The sequence below is a fragment of the Dipodomys merriami genome, unplaced genomic scaffold, assembly GCF_024711535.1.
Source record: "Dipodomys merriami isolate MVZ:Mamm:240054 unplaced genomic scaffold, mDipMer1.0.p SCAF_307, whole genome shotgun sequence".
In the NCBI taxonomy this organism is placed as follows: Eukaryota; Metazoa; Chordata; class Mammalia; order Rodentia; family Heteromyidae; genus Dipodomys; species Dipodomys merriami.
In genome coordinates, this window is record NW_027204571.1 from 88,256 (window position 1) to 105,453 (window position 17,198).

General features: G+C 43.7%; 1 protein-coding gene across 8 annotated transcripts in view; it reads left to right on the plus strand.

Annotated features, from left to right (window-relative positions):
* Nucleotides 1-17,198, plus strand: part of LOC138840911 (ataxin-2-like) — a 70,957-nt gene that overhangs the window by 4,432 nt on the left and 49,327 nt on the right. For all 8 annotated transcript variants that reach the window (XM_070041312.1, XM_070041313.1, XM_070041317.1 and 5 more), the window contains exon 2: nucleotides 16,956-16,992. In XM_070041312.1, coding sequence (XP_069897413.1) covers nucleotides 16,956-16,992 — 37 coding nt within the window. The remainder of the gene's footprint in view (nucleotides 1-16,955; nucleotides 16,993-17,198) is intronic.

Sequence of the window (17,198 nt, forward strand, 5' to 3'; positions counted from 1 at the left end):
ATCTTCAGCTTGGTGCTTCTATTGTTTCTTCCTCCTGAGGCATTCCAATTTAGAAACTGTTGTAGTTCATCATGCTTCCATGTAAATGTCATTGAAACATTCATCTCTGAATAGCTTCTAAAAGACTTAAATATCTACACTCAGTATGAATTTATTGAAAATATGCAGAAGATAGATGTTCTAATAAATCAGGCAGTGTCTCTTGATAGTGTGTGTGTCTATTCTACAAAGTCTCCCTAGGAGTGTTTCCAGGCTGGCTTTGAATTCTTCATTATCCTCTTGCTCCAGACCCCACACTCCACTCTGGAGTTTATATTCTAATGTAGAACCCAAACAACAAGAATTTAAGTTAGCAACAATTGTATGATATTGGGTAAGACTGGGATTAGAGGAAGCCGATTAAGGTGGATGGAGTTTGGGGAGGAGATGGGTTCCAGTTTTTTTTTTTTTTTTTTTTGTCAGTCGTGGGGCTTGAACTCTGGGCCTGGGCGCTGTCCCTCAGCTCTTCAGCTCAAGGCGAGCGCTCTACCACTTGAGCTACAGCACCACTTCCGGTTTTCTGGTGGTTTATTGGAGATAGGAGTCTCATGGTCTTTCTTGCCCGGGCTGGCTTTGAACTGCGATCCTCAGATCTCAGCCTCCTGAGTAGCTAGGATTACAGGCGTGAGCCACCAGCGCCCGGCGGGTTCCAGTTTTTTTGTTTTGTTTTATTTTGGGTCCGTCGTGGACCTGAACTCGGAGCCTGGGCGCTGCTCCTCAGCTCTTCAGCTCAAGGCTAGCGCTCTACCACTTGAGCCACAGCACCTCTTTCGACTTTTCTTTTGCTTATGGATGCTGAGGAATCAAACCCAGGGCCTCATGCATGCAAGGCAAGCACTCTACCACTGAGCCACCTTCCCAGCCTCTGGGTTCCAGTTTTAAATGGATTAGAGGAACAGTCACAGAAAAAGTAATAGTTAAGCAAAGATTTGAAGAAGGCTTGAGTATTTTAGGCTTTTTCATTTTTCTTTTGGTGGGTCATGGGGCTTGAATTCGGGGCTTGAGCGCTGTCCTTGTGCTCTTCAGCTCAAGGCAAGCGCTCTACCGCTTGAGCCACAGTGCCACTTCTGGGTTTTTTTGAGTGGTTTGTTGGAGGTAAGAGTCTCACGGACTTTTCCTGCCAGGGCTGGCTTTGAACCACGAACCTCAGATCTCAGCCTCCTGAGTAGCTAGGATTACAGTCATGAGCCACTGCTTTTGTGTTTTTTTGTTTTTCGTTTTTGGTCCTGGGGCTTCAACTCTGGGCCTGGGCGCTGTCCCTGCGCTCTTCAGCTGAAGGCTAGTGTTCTACCACTGGAACCACAGCGCCACTTCCAGTTTTCTGAGTGGTTTATTGGAGATAAGAGTCTTGTAGATGTTCTTGGCCGGGTTGGCTTTGAACCTCAAACCTCTCAGCCTCCTGAGTAGCTGGGATTACAGGCGTGAGCCACAGGCCCCCAGCTTGATTTTGTAATTTTTATTTTTTTTTTATTTTTTTATTTTATTTTTTTTTTTTTGGGTCCGGTCATGGGGCCTGAACTCTGGGCCTGGGCGCTGTCCCTCAGCTCTTCAGCTCAAGGCTAGCGCTCTACCACTTGAGCCACAGCGCCACTTCCGGCTTTTTTCTTTTTGCTTATGTGGTGCTGAGGAATCGAACCCAGGGCCTCGAGCATGCAAGGCAAGCGCTCTACCACTGAGCCACCTTCCCAGCCCATGATTTTGTAATTTTTAATTTAAGCTGTCTCATCCTTTGTCAAGTCATTCTTTGTCAACTCATTCTTTTATGTGGGGAGTGATACTCAGTTTGTTTATCATCAATCTACTTAGACCAAAAAGTTAATGGACACTTAGGTCCATTAGAGATAAACTGTAGATGGCTATTAATAAGGGGCTTTGATTTTTTTTTTTTTTTTTTTAGGGGAGGCAGTGTTAATTTAAGTTCATGAAGAAAATATACTTTGTTTTAGTTTTGGTTCTGGTTCTGGGGCTTGAACTCAGGGCCTGGTTGCTCTCCCTGAACTTTTGTGCTCAGGGCTAGTGCTCTGCCACCTGAGCCACAACTCTGCTTCAGGCTTTTAGGTGATCACAGGCTTAAGCCACTGCCTGCAAAAGTATGCCTTTTAAGATACGGCAAAACCCCCAAATTGTTCATCTGTGTTTGTCAAAGTAAAACGAATCCTCTAGTTAGAGTTTGTATTCTAAAGCAATGTAAACATTCATGATAAGTTTGTGGTGGTTGTGGTGTTTGTACTTTGGTTAAACATATTTTGTGTGTTTCTTTATTAGAAAGTTACAATGGAGGATGTTAACTCAGATGATAGCTATTTAATAGCCATATGTTTTCACTTACAGGAGGATCTGAGTTTGTTTTTGTTTTTGTTTTTTGGTTGGTCTTGGGGCTTGAACTTAGAGCCTACGTGCTAACCCTGAGCTTTTTTACTCAAGGCTAGCTAGCACTCAACTACAGCACCACTTCCAGTTTTCAGGTGGTTAATAAGAGTCTCATGGACTTTCCTGCCCTGGCTGGATTCGAACTGGGATTCTCAGATTTTTTTTTTTCTCCTGTCGGTCATGGGGCCTGAACTCTGGGCCTGGGCGCTGTCCATCAGCTCTTCACCTCAAGTCTAGCACTCTACCACTTGAACCACAGCACCACTTCCGACTTTTTCTGCTTATGTAGTGCTGAGGAATTGAACCCAGGGCCTCATGCATGCAAGGCAAGCACTCTACCACTGAGCCACCTTCCCGGATCCTCAGATTTTTAGCCTCCTAGGAGTTATGATTACAGGCATAAGCCACCAGTGCCTGGCTAGAACAATTTTTTCATCATAATTTCAGCATAGTAGAGTGTTGTGTTTTCCTTGAAAGGAATTTTAAGGTTTTAGAAGATTTTTTTTTTCCTTAGGATTGTAACTTTCTGTTTTGATGGGGTGATAGTAGTGTTTTGATACTGTATAGACAGGTTGTTGTAAACAAAGTTCTCTTTGTATAGCTCCTTGAGATGACCGACAGCCTCGTGGAGTTGAGGACAGTTTTGCAGCAGCCTGTCCTGCTGGTCCCGAGGGCTTTGGAAAGCTTGTCTAGGTCACCTGTGCATCTCTCCTAGGGTTTAAGAGGTCACTGTAGTTGGCTGTTTTGCAAGAATGCTATGATAATAGAAAGTGCAATATTACTTGTTTTTTAATGATGCTTTGCCTCCCGGATATCAGACTTCTAAAGTAGGACAGTTTTCCTAGAAAATGTACCCAGGGAGATTGAAGGCACACACAGTCCTTGCCCTTTTTTTGGTTGGTCGTTGGGCTTAAACTCTGGGCCTGGGCGCTGCCCCTCAGCTCTTCAGCTCAAGGCGAGTGCTCTACCACTTGAGCCACAGCACCACTTCTGGTTTTTTCTGGTGATTAATTGGAGATAAGAGTTTTTTTTTGTTGTTTTTTTTTTGTTGGGTCCGGTTGTGGGGCTTGAACTCTGGGCCTGGGTGCTGTCCCTTAGCTCTTCAGCTCAAGGCTAGAGCTCTACCACTTGAGCCACAGTGCCACTTCCGGCTTTTTTCATTTTGCTTATGTGGTGCTGAGGAATCGAACCCAGGGCCTCATGCATGCAAGGCAAGTGCTCTACCACCAAGCCACCTTCCCAGCCCCTGGAGATAAGAGTTTTATAGGGACTTTTCTGCCCTGGCCTGCTTTGAACTTGGATCCTCAGATCTTAGTCTCCTGAATAGCTAGGATTATAGACGTGACCCACCAGCACCCCACCAAACATGATGACTTCTTGTACTTTCGTAAATCTTTAAAAAGACCTGGATATAGTTAAGATTAATCATGGTTGTAGTTTTTTTTTTTTTTTTAATTTTTTCTGTTGGTCATGAGGCATGAACTTGGCCTGGGCGCTGTCCCTCAACTCTTCAGCTCAAGGCTAGTGCTCTACCACTTGAGCCACAGAGCCACTTCCAGCTTTTTCTGCTTATGTGGAATTGAACCCAGGGCCTCATGCATGCAAAGCAAGCACTCTACTACTGAGCCACCTTTCTGGCCCCTGTACTTTAATTTTTTAGCTGATTTTTTGAGCCAAGTAATACAGTTTTCTCCTGGGGCTCAAGGTCTTTATTGGAAATCAGGAATTTAAGATGTCAGATTTTTGTGTGGAATCCAGAAAGAGAAGTTCTCTTGTGCCTCTTTCAGAGTTCATTGCTCTTACCTTACACATGACTCACCTAGGATTTTTTTTTTTTTTTTTTGGTCATGGGGCTTGAACTCTGGGCCTGGGCGCTGTCCCTCAGCTCTTCAGCTCAAGACGAGCGCTCTACCACTTGAGCCACAGCGCCACTTCCCTAGGATTTTTTAAAGTGGCTTATTAATAAATGGGTAGGTGAAACTTTGAGAAGCAGTGAGAAAGTGTGCGAGAAGTTATGAGGAGAGCTTCGGAGAGCGCAAGGGCCTAAAAGCTGCCGCCATGGGCTGCTTGGAGCCCAGCGGGCTTTCTGTTTCATAGCACGTACCTCATTAATGGGCAAGACAAAGTTAAATTACTTTTCCTATCTAAAGTATTTTTCAAATTGCAGGTCATGACCCTTTAGTATATTGTGAAATCACTGTAATGGTTCATGACAAAGCATTTTAATTTTTTTTATTATTTATTTACTTATTTATTTTGTTGGTCGTGGGGCCTGAACTCTGGGCCTGGGCGCTGTCCCTCAGCTCTTCAGCTCAGGGCTAGCACTCTACCACTTGAGCCACAGCGCCACTTCCAGCTTTTTCTGCTTATGTGGTGCTGAGGAATCGAACCCAGGGCCTCATGCATGCGAGGCAAGCACTTTACCACTGAGCCACCTTCCCAGCCCGAAAACAGTTTTAGAAAAATGAAAATGAACAGAAAATACCAGAATATTGCATTATTGAAGGTAGGATTGTTTTAAGAAACTTCTGAGTTAATGTGTATATAAGGTATTGCAAAGTAAAATAAACTTTGTTGATGACATGGAGGTGATGTTACTGCTGTAGAGATGCAAAGTGGAGTGAAGAAATATTTCTAGGTTAGGTTTTGGAGCCAGTTAAATTTTAATTTCTAGGGGCTGGTGGTCTGGCTGAGTGGTGGAATGCTTGCCTAACATGTGTGAGGCCTTGGATTCATTCCCAGCACTTCAGAAAGTAATAATTATTTTGTATAAATGTGTCTCCATTGTATGGGACAGAATTGTTATCTGAAATTGAAATTTTAGCTGGGTGCCAGTGGCTCACACTTGAAATCCTAGCTACTCAGGAGGATCACGGTTTGAAGCCAGCCTGGGCAGGAATGTCTGTGAGACTCCTATCTCTGGTTACCCACCAGAAAACTGGAAGTGATGCCGAGGCTAAAAGTGGTAGAGCTCAGGGGCAGCACCCAGGCCCTGAGTTCAAGCCCCATGACCAACAACAACAAAAAAAAAAAAAAGAGAGAGAAATTTTCCTGGGTATTATGTATTTCTTCTGGGAACTATGATGGCAGGAGCTTTGACTCTATTGTGCTCTACTCTTGGATCTGTTTGCATGGAGTAGGTGGTTGGATGTTTGGGCAAGTTCCTCTTGGCTCAGTTTCTGCTAGGCCTGGTGTTCTTTTTGCATTTTTGGCCCATAGTGGCCTCTCCATTGAGAATTGTGTAGGTCTGAAGGTAGAAAGCTCTGCTGGCCAGCCTGACTCCACTGCTGCAGGGCTGGCACCAGATCCAGGCCTGCTTGTTTTTTTTTTTTTTTTCTTTTCTGTTATGCTTTCTTCTCCTCTGCCTCTATTTGCTCCCTTCTATGCTGGGTATCAAATCAAGGGTCCTTTATGTTCAGCTCTACCATTGGTTTCTACCCCTGGGGCTGTATCCCAGCCCCTGTTTGTTCCTAATACTGTGTTGGGGGGTTGGGGGTGTGGGTGTGGGTGTGGGTACTGGTACTGGGGCTTGAACTTAGGGTCTCTCCAACTCAGTTGGCTTTTTCACTTAAGGCTAGTGCTCTACCACTTGAGCCACAGCTGTACTTTTGACTTTTTGATAGTTAATTGGAGGTAAGAGTCTTCCAGAGTTTCTTTCCCAGTCTGGCTTCAAACCCTGATCCTCAGATCTCAGCCTCCTGAGTATCCAAGATTGCAATCATGAGACCTAACCTGATTTCGATTTGTTTACTTCCCCCTTCCTCCCCCCCACTCTCCCCCAGTTGTAGAGATTAAACTCGGCCTGGGTGCTGTCCCTGTTTGTGCTCAAGGCTAGTGCTCTCTTGAGCCACAGTGCCACTGCTAGTTTTTGAGTGGGTTAATTGGAGATGAGAGTCTCATGACTTTTCTGCCCCTTGCTTCTTAGCATGATCCTTAGATCTCAGTATCCTGAGTGGCTAGGATTACAGGCATGAGCTACCAGTGCCCTGCTTACTTGTGTGTGTGTGTATATGTATGTGTGCGCGCGCACGTGCATGCGTGCATTTGCGTGCACGTGCGTGCGTGCGTGCGTGTGCGTGCGTGCGTGCGTGCGTGCGTGCGTGCGTGTGTGTGTGTGTGTGGTGGGGCTTGAACTCTGGGCCTGGCACTATCCCTGAGCTCTTTAGCTCAAGGGCAGCACCACAGCGTCACTAACAGTTTTCTTGGTTAAGTGGAGAGAAGAGTCTCAAAGACTGCTGTCCAGGCTGGCTTTGAACCACGGTCCTCAGATCTCAGCCTCCTGAGTAGTTAGGATGACAGGCGTGAGCCACTGGCACCCAGCCCACCTTACTTACTTACTTTATTTATTTATTTATTTTGCCAGTCCTGGGGCTTGATCTGGGCACTGTCCCTGAGCTGCTTTTTCTCAAGGCTGGTACTCTACCACTTGAGCCACAGTGCCACTTCTGGCTTTTTCTGTTTATGTGGTATTAAGGAATGGAACCCAGGGCTTCATGCATGCTAGGCAAGCACTCTACCACTGAGCCATATTCCTAGCCCCCGGCTTACCTTATAAAATTTATTTTTATTTTTTGGCCACTCCTGGGGCCTGATCATAGGGCCTGTGCACTATCCCTGAGCCTCTTTGTGTTCAAGGCTAGCACTCTATCATTGAACCACAGCTCCACATCCAGCCTTTTCAGAGCAGTTTATTGGTTTGTAATCATGATCCTCAGATCTCACCCTCCTGAGTAGCAGTGATTATAGACTTGAGCTACCAGTACCACAAATGCCTGGCTTGATATGATTACTTTTGATTTGTAGATTGCTTCTGTGGTATGTATGTCTTTGAGACTTTTTTTTTTTTTTGGTGAGTTGTGGGGCCTGAACTCTGGGCCTGGGCACTGTCCCTGAGCTTCTTTTGCTCCGTATGATTGTGTGCATTCATTCATTCCTTCATGTGTTTTGAGTTGGGGTTTTGTTGTGTGTTTTAATGACCTCAGACTGCAGTCCTCAGGCCTCAGACTCCTGAGGTCTGGGGTTACAGATGCCCACCACCATGCCTGACTTTATGTACCCAGGGCCTCATACATACTAGCAAATGCTCTTCTACTTAACTATAACCCAGCCCTCTATCTTTACATTTGAATTAGTTAATTCACCCTCACAAAGACTTTTTAGCCTACCATGTGTTGTTAAAGAAATTTAGTTGAAATTCACCATATTTTGGGTTTAACTAGTATTTGTAACCTTACAATATCTTAGTCTACTTTCCTCACGCTTCCTGCACATAGTTATGCCAGTGAGCTTGCTGAGATCTAGCCTTCAGTTATATCTGGAGGAGCCTTTTGTTGTTGTTGTTAAAATATAGATTATACAAATGTGGATAGAATGGCATGATGAACCCTTGCATATCAGTTACTTAGATTCAACACTTACAAGTCATGCTTTTTTTTTTTTTTTTTTTTTAATCTGTCGTGGGGCTTCAACTCTGGGCCTGGGTGCTGTCCCTGAGCTCTTCAAATAAAGGCAAGCGCTCTACCACTTGAGCCACAGTGCCACTTACAGCTTTTTTTTTTCTCTGCTTATGTGGTGCTGAGGAAATCGAACCCAGGGCCTCATATATGCAAGGCAAGCACTCTACCACTGAGCCACCTTCCCAGCCCCCCACCTGTGTTTTTAATCAATATAAACTATATTATTATTGTTGTTATTGTTGGTGGTTGTGGGGTTGAACCCAGGGCCTGGGTGCTGTCCCAGAGCACTTTTTTGCTCAAGGCTAGCCCTGTATCACTTGGAGACACAGCATCACTTCCAATTTTCTGGTCGTTAATTGGAAGTAAGATTCTCAAGGATTTTCCTGCCCAGGTTGGCTTTGAACCATGGTTCTCAGATCACAGCCTCCTGAGGAGCTAGGATTACAGGCGTGAGCCACTGGCACCCAGCTTAACCTCTATTATTAAATTGTGTAAAAACTGTTTCCTTTTTTTTAAAAATTGGTGCCAGTAGCTAGAACTTGAACTTAGGTCTTGGTCAGCTTCTTACTCACTACAGTACTCTTACCACTTGACTGCACCTCTTGTCCAGCATTTTGCTGGTTAGGTGGAGATAGAGTTATCATTAACTTTTTAGACCTCAATCCTGATTTCAGCCTCTTGAGTCTCAGGGATTACATGTGTAAGCCACAGTGCCTAACTTTATTTGTATAAATTTCATTCTATTAATTGGACTGGCATTTTGGTGTGTGTACTTGTCCATGCGCACACATGCTTGGGACTTGAATTCTGAGCCTACCACTGTCCCTGGGCTGTTTTGCTTAAGTCTAGAATTCTACCACTTTGAGCCACAGCTCCATTTTTGGCTTTTTAGTCCTTAATTGGAGATAAGAGTCTCACGGACTTTCCTGCTCAGGCTGGCTTTGAACCATAATCCTCAGATATCAGGCTCAAGAGTAACTAGGATTATAGGTGTGAGCCACCTACACCAGGGTTAAATGACTTTAACCTCATACTATGCTATTAGTGGTCTATAACTATTAAAGGCATGGAATTGTAGATTATGTTTTTCTACTTGATCACATTTAGGATGAAATGTGACCTTGATCTTTTTGTGGTATTATTCTGAGATTATTACTTCTTGTCCATCATTGAGCCACCCTAAGTGGAAAACCTGAAATCTTTTTTTTTTTGCCTGTCATGGGCCTTGAACTCAGGGCCTGGGCACTGTCTCTGAGCTTGTTTTGCTCAAGGCTAGTGCTCTACCACTTGACCACAGCGCCACCAGGCTTTTTTCTGTGTATGAGGTACTACAGAATTGAACCAGGGCTTCATTTATGCTAGGCAAGCACTCCACCACTGAGCCACCTTCCCAGCCCAACCTGAAGTCTTTAACTTGCAGCAAAGTGTGATGGGACAGGTGCAGAGTTGTTTTTGTTTTTGTTTTTCCTGGTCCTGGGGCTTGGCTATGCCTGAGCACTGTCCCTGAGCCTGTTTGTGTTCAAGGCTGGCCCTCTACCATGTGAGGCACAGTGGTAGAGTACTAGCCTTGAGCAAAAGAAGCTCAGGGACAGTGCCCAGGCCCTGAGAACTAGCAAAAAAAAAAAAAAAAATCTAATGGGGACTTTCCTGCTGGCTGGCTTCTAACTGTGATGCTCAGCTCTCAGCCCCCTAAGTAGCTGGGATCTCAGGTGTGAGCCCCCACGCCAAGCTGCAGCATTCCAAATGTAGCCCACTGAAAATACTGTGAAAGTTACGTTCTGCATAGGAACATCAGCTATATGTGAAACACAAATGAATGGTGAAAAATATCTTAAATTCTAAACAGTTTGGGACTCAAGCATTTCAGATAAGGAAATTTAATTTGTATTATATGAAGTAGATGTTTAGGTCAGATAGGTAAATGAAGAAAATAATAAAGCATAAGAGGTGTGACTCAAGTGGTGGAGTACTAGCTGTTAGTGGAAAAGTAAAGTAGAATCTGAATGGGTCCATAAAGGAAGAAAAAGAAAAATTAGGTGTCAGTAGGCTGTCACCTGTAATCCTAGCTACTCAGGAGCCTGAGAGGATTGAGGTTCAAAGCCAGCCTGAAAAATGTCCATGAGACATCTCTAAAAAGCAAGGCTGGCAGAGCAGCTCAAGACAACAGGGCCAGGCCGGCAAGCAAGCTAATGTGCTAAAGGCCATGAGTTCAAATCCAGGTCCTACAATAAAGAAAAAAGAATGTGTACTTTTATTATTGTAAATAATGTTGCTTTGATATGTTAGCATTCCTTTTGGGTATCTAGCACTCTGGTAGATGAGAGAAGATGAGTGGTTTCTAAACACTGTGCTACTTTGTATCACAATTGAGTCTTACTGTTTTCCTAGCTGAACTGTTTGTTAACTGAGTAAACTGAATTGTCAAACAATTGTTCTTTACTAATCCAAGCTGTAAATTCCTTTAAATACATAGTGTATGCCTTTTATATAGTGCTAATTTTATTCTTTTTTTATTTTTATTTTTTGGGTGCCATCTCTGGGGCTTGAACTCAAGGTCTAGGTGATGTCTCTGAGTGCTTTTACTCATGGCTAGTACTCCATCACTTGAGTCACGTTTCACTTCTGGCTTTTTGGTGGTTAGAGATAAGTCTTTTCTGACTTACAATCAGGATCCTCAGATCTCAGCTTCCTGAGTAGCTAGGATTATAAGTTCAAGTCACTGGCACCCACTTTAGTTTTACTCTTTGAAATAACTTTGTGGGAGTCCACAGTAGTTTAAGGACACCTAGTGACACAACAAACACCAGGGCAAGGTAATCAACCCTTGTAGGCAGTCCTTATAGCTTTGGGAATAGGTAACATGTATATTTTTTTTTGGTTGGTTTTGTCATAGGGCTTGCACTCTGAGTCTGGGTACTGTCCCTGAGCTCTTCAGCTGAAGGCAAGCACTCTTACCACTTGAGTCACAGCGCCACTCCCAGTTTTCTGGTGGTTTATTGGAGATAAAAGTCTCATGGGGAATTTCCTGCCTGGACTGGCTTTGAACTTTGATCCTCAGATCTCAGCCTCCTTAGTAGCTAGGATTACAGGCATGAGCCACCAGTACTTAGTTTACATTTTTTAAAAAGCTGGTTGAGGCTGGGAAGTGGCTCAGTGGTAGAGTGCTTTTCTAGCATGCATGAAGTCCTGGGTTTGATTCCTCAGTACCATATAAGCAGAAAAAGCCAGAAATGGTGCTATTGCTCAAGTGGTAGAGTGCTATCCTTGAACGAAAGAAGCTCAAGACAGTGCTCAGGCTCTGAGTTAAGTCCCACAACTGAAGGGGGGAAAAAAAGCAGTAAAGTAAAATGATGTTTTTATTTATTTTTTTGCCCATCCTAGGGCTTGAACTCAGGGTCAGGACAGGTCCCTGAGCTGCTTTTGCTCAAGACTAGTCACAGCACCACTTCCGACTTTTTTCTTTTGTCTTTTTTTTGGTCCAGTCGTGGGGCCTGACTCTGGGCCTGGGCACTGTCCCTCAGCTCTTCAGCTCAAGGATAGCACTCTACCACCTTGAGCCACACCGCCACTTCCGGCTTTTTTCTTTTTTCTTATGTGGTGCTGAGGAATCGAACCCAGGGTCTCATGCATGCAAGGCAAGCGCTCTACCACTGAGCCACCTTCCCAGCCCGTACCTCACCTTTATAATAACAAAAATAATTGACTGGAAAACGTACAGGAATTCAGTTCAGTCTAATTGTGAGGTTTGTTATCAGTCTCTGAGAGGCAGTGAAATTCAGAAATGAAGTTTAGTATGAGCTGTGCTACACCTGTGCTCAGTGCCAGATCTACTGTGTATGAATTGAATTTTTTTTTTCCCCAGTGCTGGGACTTGAGCTCAGGGCCTTAGATGCTGTCACAGGGCTTCTTTTTGCTCAAAGCTAGTGCTCTACCACTTGGAGCTATAGCTCCACTTCTGGCTTCTAGGGTTATAAGGGTGAGCCACTGGCAGGCACCCAACTGAATAGTTTGGATTGAAACAACTGCTGAGCTTCAGTTTCTGTAACTAAAGCAGATCTGGTAGATGGGTGTGATTATATAGAGCAATGCCAGTTCATAGTAGGTCTGTGAGTAAACAAATTATTGATGAGATTCTGTAGGTTTTAAGAATTTCTCGAGTATTATGTGAAGGAAAGAATTTATAGTGAGAGTATAAAAGAGGAGCCTTGAGGTCTAAACTTATCTAGATGACAGGTGAGGACAGTAAATAAGACCAGACCTCAGCCTCCAGACTGTGGTACTCGCTAGTGCTTTTCCCTAAATGTTTTTATTTTCTTTTTTTTTCTTTTTTTTTTGTCGGTCGTGGGGCTTGAACTCTGGGCCTGAGCGTTGTCCCTTAGCTCTTCAGCTCAAGGCGAGCGCTCTACCACTTGAGCTACAGCGCCACTTCCGGTTTTCTGGTGGTTTTATTGGAGATAGGAGTCTCACGGTCTCTCCTGCCCGGGCTGGCTTTGAACCGCTATCCTCAGATCTCAGCCTCCTGAGTAGCTAGGATTACAGGCGTGAGCCACCAGCGCCCGGCCCTAAATGTTTTTAAATTGGCTTTATTGGGCAATATGATTAGCTTATTAAAATGGCATTCCAATCTTACTGTTCCAAACTGACTAATAACACATCCTTTTACTAAATTTCATGAATATTTTAATTATATTTGAGATGTCTCATCTTAGTAGAGAAAGTCTTAGGTTGGACAGAAAGCCTTTTATATCTTCTATTTAACACTTAATAGATTGCACTAGATTTTCTTTTTTTTGGTGGGGGGGGGAGGGTCCGGTCGTGGGGCCTGAACTCTGGGCCTGGGCGCTGTCCCTCAGCTCTTCAGCTCAAGGCTAGCGCTCTATCACTTGAGCCACAGCGCCACTTCCGGCTTTTTTTTCTTTTTGCTTATGTGGTGCTGAGGAATCAAACCCAGGGCCTCAGGCATGCAAGGCAAGCGCTCTACCACTGAGCCACCTTCCCAGCCCTCCACTAGTTTTCATGATTCAGAAATATTTTGGGCTGGGTGCCAGTGGCTCACACTTAAAATCCTAGCTACTCAGGAGGCTGAGGTCTAAGGATCCTGGTTCAAAGCTACCCAGGCAGGAAAGTCCATGAGACTCTTATCTCCAATTAACACCCTTTCCCCTCTCAGAAAACCAGAAGTGGCACTGTGGCACGAAGTGGTAAAGTGCTAGCCTTGAGCAAAAGAATTCAGAGACGGTGCCTAAGTTCAGCGCCTGAGTTTAAGACCCAATACTGAGAGAAAAAAAGTGTTTTGGGAAAATGTATACCTGTGTTGTATATATGCATACATGTGCAGAATTTTAAAATTCTTCATCCCCTAAATGATATAATAATTATTTACATTGTACGAGGTATTTAAACAATCAAAAAGGACTTGGGTGCAGTGTAAATGCCACATTATTTTTAGCAACCTCAAATTTAGGAGTCCCACTTCAAGGGGTTCTGTGGAACAGGGATATTATTGTTTATGAACAAGTTCATTGGAATACAGTCTCCCTTACTAGGAATCACTTGACAGCTGATTTTTTTTTCTTGTGCTAATAATATCAGGACTTGAACTCAGGGCCTCTGGCTCTTACCTGGCTTTTTCACTCAAGGCTGGTGATCTTATCACTTGACACATACCCCAAATTCTAGCTTTTTGCTGGTTACTTGGAGCTAAGAATCTGTTGAATTTGTCTCCTGGGCTGGCCTCGAACCTTCATGCCCAGGTCTCTGCTTCCTATAGGCATAAATTGCTGGGCCCAGCGGATTTTCATATACTGCATCTTTTGCAAGGGAAAGTTGGCAAGGAAAGGCGCTGCTTTCACAGACTCTGAATTCCTCTTTGAGGCCAGACTGACCTAGAGTTTTATCCGCCTGCCTCTGCCTCCCACGTGGTGAGACGAGCCACCACATCCAGCATGTTATACACAGCATGGTACACAGGCTCTTGGTATGGAGGAATGAAAGTGCTTTGAGTGATTTAGCTTCTTGTCAGTTGTGTTTGTGCCCTTTTGCACATGAGGCGGGGAGGGGGAAAATCAGCCTTCACTTGATTGATGTCGACTAAATAGAATAGAGTAGGGAAGGGGTGGTGGGCCTGGTAGCTCATGCTTATAATCCTAGCTACTCAGTAGGCGAGCTGAGGATCCCGGTTCAAAGCCAGTGGGGGCAGGAAGTCCATGAGACTCCTATGTTCAGTTAACTACCAGACAATCACTATTAGAAGTGGCACTGTGGCTCAAGAGGGTAGAGAGCTAGCCTTGAGCGAAAGAAGCTGAACTCTTTGAGCTCAAAAGAAGCTTTTCCTGTGTATGTGGTGCTGAGGAATCGAACCCAGGGCTTCATGCATGCTAGGCAAGCACTCTACCACTAAGCCATTTTCCCAGCCCCTAAGTAGTTCTTTATAACAGTGATGATTACTTTTAAAAATTATGATTCATTATTTAGAGAATATTAGTTTGTGTAATTAAACACATGTAGATAGTACCTTACATATTTAATACAATGTGTTTGCCCTGTACAAATGGAAATTAAGTTTAATTTCTGTCAATGCCAATTTAACACAGTAGACTGGGATACTTTTTCCAATGTTGGCAGCACAGCTAAAGTTTTTAAAAATTCAAATTACATATGTGTGTATATATGTATTAATGTTTATATAAAAGACCAATAGTTGCAGTATGTTGTGCAGCAACAGCTTTTCCTGGTCTGCAGTCATCGGAACAAAATTAGACATCCAGCATCCTCATTAATAAAAAGAAAAAAAGATTAAAAAAAAAACCCAAAATAGTAAGTTCTGTTGTGGAAGCTGGCACCACTTTTTGTTATTAGCTTCTCCATCATCTGGAAGGAAAACATTCTTGAATAGCATCATTAAAAACAGCTCTGATAAACTAGTCACTACTAAGTATCATAAAGCAGATACAAGGTATTTTATATTCACAGAGGTATGATACAGTTTTGTCTATACTACTGTATAATACTAGAGGATACAATTAAAAAGGCATTATTGAGACTTGACTACTTTTCCAGCAGAGGCCCGAAGGATGGTGTGACACAGCTCGGTAGAGAAATGTACTTTCTTAGATAGGATTTCCTTCCATCAGTGGCACAGTTCTAAGTACTCACTCTCTTAATGAACATCAGCTACAAACTCTTTGAAAATGGAGGAGGGGGAATAGGAACTTTAAAAACCCAAAATAACAAAACAAAAACCATACCCTACAACCATTGGATTCATACAAAGGCGACTGAATGAAGACTTGCCTGTTTTATCACAGCTGCATAGAGGGAGAAGCCAAAGCAGCCAGGCACTGCCTGTTTAGATATGTCCAAGGATGCTGTCATTGATATTTAATCATCTGCTCACACACAGGAAGGGAGATCAGTTACTATGGTACTTTGATTGTGTTTAGCTCAATTGCCATGTTACAAAAACAGCAAGATGCCATAATAAAAATAAGGCTCCTCGGGCTGGGAAGGTGGCTCAGTGGTAGAGCGCTTGCCTTGCATGCCTGAGGCCCTGGGTTCGATTCCTCAGGACCACATAAGCAAAAAGAAAAAAGCCGGAAGTGGCGCTGTGGCTCAAGTGGTAGAGTGCTAGCCTTGAACTGAAGAGCTGAGGGACAGCACCCAGGTCCAGAATTCAGGCCCTACGACCGGACCCAAAAAAAAATAAATGGCTCCTCTACCCAGCACTGGTTAATTCACTTCCAAGCCATGCACAGCATAACCATATCCAAAGATGGTGAAGAAGAAGCATTTTTTTTTTTTTTGGCCGGTCGTGGGGCCTGAACTCTGGGCCTGGGCGCTGTCCCTCAGCTCTTCAGCTCAAGGATAGTGCTCTACCACTTGAGCCACAGTGCCACTTCCAGCTTTTTCTGCTTATGTGGTGCTGAGGAATCGAACCCAGGGCCTCATGCATGCAAGGCAAGCACTCTACCACTGAGCCACTTTCCCAGCCCCAAGAAGAAGCATTTTGATGCATTAACTGGACCAACACATTGTTCAGGTTCAGCTAATTATTCCTTTGTGGCATTACATTTTTCCTATTTTTGGTGTTTCACCTGATCATAGAGGTTTTTAGATCTAAGTTGTGTGCCTTTAAGAACTATGTGCATATATCTGTATATATATTCTGACTGAAGAGACTTGTCCATCCACTGAGCGAATACTGTATAGGTGATAGCTTGCAAAGCCCCATTTTAACTGGTGCAGCAGTTGTGTGTTAATAGCTCCTGTGTACCAAGTGCACCGCCAAACTCTAATACAAGATGTTGCAGAACATTTTACCTTGAGGATTATTCATGGGGCTGGGAAGGTGGCTCAGGTGGAAGAGTGCTTGCCTGCATGCGTGAGGCCATGGGTTCAATTCCTCAGTACCACATAAGCAGAAAAAGCCGGAAGTGGTGCTGTGGTTCAAGTGGTAGAGCACTAGCCTTGGGCTGAAGAGCTGAGGGACAGCACCCAGGCTCAGAGTTCAGACTCCACGACCGACCAAAAAAAAAAAAAAAAAAGATTATTCATTAGCATTCAATGTAAGTTTTTTTTTCTTCTCCTCCAGTAGCTATCTGTTCCTTTTTGGCTTTTTTTTTCTTTTTTTGTCATGAAGCTTGAACTTGGGGTCTGGGTGCTGTCTCAGAGCTCTTTTGCTCGAGGCTAGTGCTCTACCACTTTGAGCCACAGTTCCACTTCTAGATTTCTGGTGGTTCATTGGAAATAGGAGTTATGGACTTTCCTGCCTGGGCTGGCTTTGAACCATGATCCTCAATCTCAGCCTCCTGAGTAGCTGGGATTACAGGTATGAGGTACCAGCACGGGGCATTTTTGGATCCTATTGGGACAGAGTCTTTCTTCCCATTCTGTGATGATTGCTTCCTGTTTTGGGTCTAGGCCAGTAAGGCACAGATAAAAACATACTTGGGTATCTATAGGCTCCATGTTAAATGTGCACTTTCCACAAGTAGCCTGTTTTTTATTTGAATGGGTTTATACAACATTTGAAATTGGAAGTTTTTAGTTTATCTTGTGAAATTTAATTAAAATATTTAATTTTTTTTTCAGAGGTCGAAATAGTAACAAAGGACTGCCTCAGTCTTCGGTGAGTAACATAAATTTCTTCAGAAAAATTGGTAGTTAAAACATTTCATAGACTAAATGTCAAGGCAATAGAAAAATTCTTTGAGTTTTGTTTATTTTTTTGTTTTTTATTTTTTGTTGGTCATAGTTCTTGAACTCTGGGCCTGGGCGCTGTCCCTGAGCTCTTCAGCTCAGGGCTAGCACTCTACCACTTGAGCCAAAGCACCA